Below are 4,448 nucleotides of genomic sequence, written 5' to 3'. Positions count from 1 at the left end.
TTTACGTCAAGGTGCTGGTCGGCGGCATTGTACCTTCAGGGTCAATGTCAGACTTGAGTTGTGTCAAAGGACCCTCGAAGGCTATCTAGACAGTATGGCCTAGTCAATCACGCTGAGGCCTAGCCGAGGACGTGCAGAGGAGCTATTTCGCTATGGCTTTCTGCAGGCTTGCAGCAGACGAGGATTAAATCGTAGGTTTGGAATGCGCTAAAATAACGAAGAAGATCATTTAAAAAAAAGCAGAACAGTTTGAGGAACAGCGAAAGAAACAAACGTGATGATCAAGCATGACTAACCTCCCACCACTGAAAACGTACAGGTCATCCATATCCATGATCCTCACCCACTGCTTAACCAAATGGCATTAAGATAGGAGAAATGATTAGGTGATTTATACACAGGTATATTCGTCACAGAAAGAAAATTCAGATGGAGACAAGGCGATAGGGAAATCCGTGGTATCATGCTGCGCAGTCATGGTCGAAATGGTCGAAACAAAGTGGTATCATAAAAAGAAAAAGCCTGCCCACTCAGCCGGGTAACCAGAGAGAAGAATGAATATTAGGTAAAACGGGGCTGGGAAAGGGGTAATTGAATAACCAAATAGTAGAACAAGGGGAAGGTAAACACCGTCAAGAACAAGGAAGAGAAAATCATCCGAATATCTGACTACTCCTCAGTCAAGGCATCGTCTCCAGTCTCGCGCCACTCCTTTGACCGCTCGGTCAATCGTCGGATTCCCGCGACTCGCTGTGCCCAGTGAGCCTCAGATGGCGTGCGGTATGTGTAAGCGCGCTGCGACGAGATGACTCCAATCGCCTGCAGCACCGCCTTGCGCGAGTCTCGCCCAAATACGGCAGGGTGATTGATCCACTCCAGTGCTGACATCAAGTCCGCATCCAACGCTGTGATGGTCTGTGCGTCGACAGCGGCAACAGGGGCGATGGTTGCGGCCTCTGATGCAACGGACGACTGACTCTCGGTGAAGTTGGAGGATCTCGGCGAGGTCGAGGTGGGAGTCTCACCGCGACTTCCGGCATCGCTGAGACTGGCCGGCTTAACAGCACCTGGCGGTAGCGGTGGAAGGCTACCCTTACCGAGACCCTTAAGAATGCTTCGTGTTTCGGTCAAGAGATGCTGTGCACGATCATGTTGACCCCGAGTCACAAGTGTCAAGGCTCTGGTCAGCATGTCAGACGTGAGCAACTCCATGCGCCGCTGAACGATGGACGGATGAGGAGGAATGGGTGGCGTCGAAGGTCGGCCACCCTTGGCTCTCGAGTTGGATGGAAGCATGGGTACGGTTAGCAGTGATGGTCGAGGCGAGTGCGTCAGGTGGCCATCACGGAGAAGATCGCCGTAAGTGAGATCCGCCTGGATTAAAGGAACCTCCTCGACGCTCAGCACGCGTTGCTCATCTGCATCGGAGCCGCCTCCGAGAGCTTCCAATCCAGACACCAGGCTTTCCCAGGGATCCTGCGGCATGCTTTCCTGCGTGGAGTTGTCTGGTTGGATGACCAGCTGTACCAGCACATCACGCTTGTCCCCAAATCGGAGGTCTCCGAGAGCCGCCTCGGCATCTCTGCCTGTAGCGCGCTTGGTCGTATGGAGAGCTCCGCTAATCTTAACAAATTTCGCAGGCGAACCCTCTGGAAGACGGAGCTTCAGTTTGACGTTCTGGTGCGAAGTGGTTTGCAGTGCGCCTAAGCAGCCGGCAACACATTCCCGAAGCATCATCCAATCCTTGACGTACAGGTACGAGCCTTTTGTCCGAGTGGACAACTCGATCATTGTGTCGGGCTTGTGAGTCAGTCCGAGGCCGAAAGAGTGAATACTCACTCTGCATGTGGTCAGTCATCTATGCTCTTGATTTCTGGTAATGGAGGAACTCACTTGGCAGCTTCGGCCCTAGACACAACGAAATCGACACTTTCGGGGTCGGAAGTGGAGGAGTCGCTGATCAGGAGGATTGTGGAAATGGGATTGTTGGACTTGCGCTGCATCAGCAAGTCCATGGCAACATTAGCACCTTCGACAACATCCGCCCGAAGGCTCTTCTGTCCAACGGGTCGAATGGAGCAGAGGATCTTGTTCCATCCACCCCACGACTTGGTGGTCATTCCAACAAGGGGCACACCGCCACCGCTGGAACCAAAAGTTACCAACCCCATACGATCTCGGGGTCCGAGATTCTGCACGAGGAACTTGAGTGCGTCACGCAAGAGGGTGATCTTCAACCCCTGCATGGACGAAGAAACGGGAATGACGACCACAATATCGAGAGGTATGTGGACACTCAACATGGGCAGATTATCTGCACCGGTGGTGTAATCCGTGATGGCCGTATTGTTGGACCGTCCGGCTCCGTAGGATGAGTTGATTGACGCCTGTCGTTTGATCTGGCTGGCCCGGTAGTCCTCCTCCTCAGCTCCAGAATGGTCCAGGTCATAGTCGGTGTGTCGGGGCAATGCATCAGAGTTATGAAGGTCGTGCAGGGCTCGACGCCAGATCTCCAATTGATTTCGGCTCTGGAAGCGAAGGTAGAAGCACGGAAGTTCGCTAACTGACAGATTAAGCGTGAGGACAGGTTCATCTATGACGGTCAGCATCCGGTACCCTTTCTCAAAATGAGTCGCAGCTTACCGGGGGACGCTTCAATAGTCTTAAGATGCTTCTTGATAAGAATCGAGCCTTTCAGCGAACTCCGAGGCTTACGCTTGGACTGGTCATCATACTGATGAGCATTCGTCTTCTTTTCCTTGATACAAATAAGCATCTCTGCGAAAAGATAGCACTCCAGGTCCTGCCATGATTCGCGATCCTTGCCCACGCGCATGTGTCCATGCAGGCGGAGTTTTCCAAACCTAAAGATCAATCAGTATTCGCGAATGGAGAATTCCATCTGGAGGAGAAACGTACCGCGAAAACTCAAGGCCGTGCCAGTTGTCGACCCGTGTTCGCAAATCCTCGGCAATTTCGTCAAGGTTCTCCTGGGGTTCGTATTGGATGGATCGAGCATCGTGCACAGCGGGAAAGCGAATCACACCACCGTAAGGCTCATCCTGCGGCTGCGACGCACCCGACGAAGTTTGTCGCAAGTCGTCCGAATCCGGATGCCATACTCCCTCGGGAACTTCCACCGTCACCAAGCACGTCAAAGATTGCTGTTGTCGGGACCGGTTGAGCGTGGGGAATTCGCTGCGAATGGTCACCGTGGGGGCGGGGATGGGGTTCTTCATGGGAGCCGCGCGAGGGCTAAGATCGGATTCCATGGCTTGAACGTCATAATCATGTCGCCTGCCGTTGCTCTGCTGCTGAGCATCGTAGTCGCCCGAAGACCCTGCGGCACTGCCATTTCTGGAATGCTGTTGCCGTGATCCTGTGGTCAAGCGCTCCACTCGCTCGCGCTCACGATGACTGCCTGTATCGCGGCTATCCCTCCGGGCCCAGAGGTCCCGGCTGTCGCGATTGTTGTGTGACCTGCTTCCCGTCTCGCTGGGTGCTCGCCCACGGGCTGACGGCTGATCCCACGGAGTTGGGGTGGTCAAACCACTGCGTTGCGTGGCTGCATCGCTAGTCACCGAACGCACAATGTTGCTCAATTTTTCTACGGTAACCATTGTCAGTATCCCGGCGATTACAAATTACTCTTCTGTCCAAAATGCATCTTTCGCTTACCGATGTCAAGTACATGACCCCCGCGGCTGGTATCCAGCCCTAATGGGGCATCACAGGTCGGACAATATTGGCCCTCAAACTCCTTGATATACTCGTAGAAACAGGCTTCGTGCGCCACGTGTGTGCAGGAGAACTGGAGGACCCGCTCTCCGCGCAAGGTATGCTCTAGCGGCTCCTCGCATACGGCGCATTCACTACCGACAAACGTCCTGTCCCGCCGGGTACGGTTACGGTCAACGTCCATCAGCCCCGCCATTGGTCTACCTGATCTAGAGTTGAACGATGCTCGCGAAGAGTTTGTGCCGGTGGTCGACTGCCAGCCCAAGCCAGGACAGTCAGGTTGAAGCGACGTGCTAACAGTGGAAGGAGCGCGAGATCGAGAAGTGTCCGTTTGACCAGATGTACTGGTCCCCGGCCGATCTGCGTGGGAACGGGAGAAGGAACGGAAGGGTCGCAGAGGCGAACGTGAGGGGGTATCTGGCCGGGAGGGGAAATCTGCAGGTCACGCACAAGGTTGCAGACACTCGTCAGTAAGTGGTAAGGATGATCCGACCTGCAGCGAGGACACCAATGGCAACAAGTCCAACAACTGAGGGTCTGGTGATACGACTATTTCTTGACTGCTTGATTTCCCCGTGTCGAATATAGTTGGGATTGACAACGCAAGAGACAAGAGGATGGAGGGATGGAAGCAAAGGAAGAGGAAAAAAGGGGAATAAAGTTTCGATGTAGTAGTAGTAGATTGTAGTAGGCAGTCGTATATAATTGAC

The 4,448-nt window shown here is 53.8% G+C and overlaps 1 protein-coding gene across 1 annotated transcript; it reads right to left on the bottom strand.

The window, feature by feature from the left end:
• Positions 1–669: 669 nt before the first annotated feature.
• On the bottom strand, positions 670–3,934 carry CDV56_105394 (uncharacterized protein; the record flags this gene model as incomplete). The annotated part of the gene is made up of 5 exons (XM_026759013.1): positions 670–1,840; positions 1,894–2,593; positions 2,644–2,864; positions 2,920–3,607; positions 3,679–3,934. The coding sequence occupies 5 exons, from the start codon at positions 3,932–3,934 to the stop codon at positions 670–672; spliced, it is 3,036 nt and encodes a 1,011-aa protein (XP_026613250.1).
• Positions 3,935–4,448: the final 514 nt, after the last annotated feature.

The sequence above is a fragment of the Aspergillus thermomutatus genome (genome assembly GCF_002237265.1).
Source record: "Aspergillus thermomutatus strain HMR AF 39 chromosome Unknown NODE_135, whole genome shotgun sequence".
NCBI classification, from domain to species: Eukaryota; Fungi; Ascomycota; class Eurotiomycetes; order Eurotiales; family Aspergillaceae; genus Aspergillus; species Aspergillus thermomutatus.
Note: the sequence above shows the minus strand (reverse complement) of the source record. Positions and strands in the feature narration are given on the sequence as shown.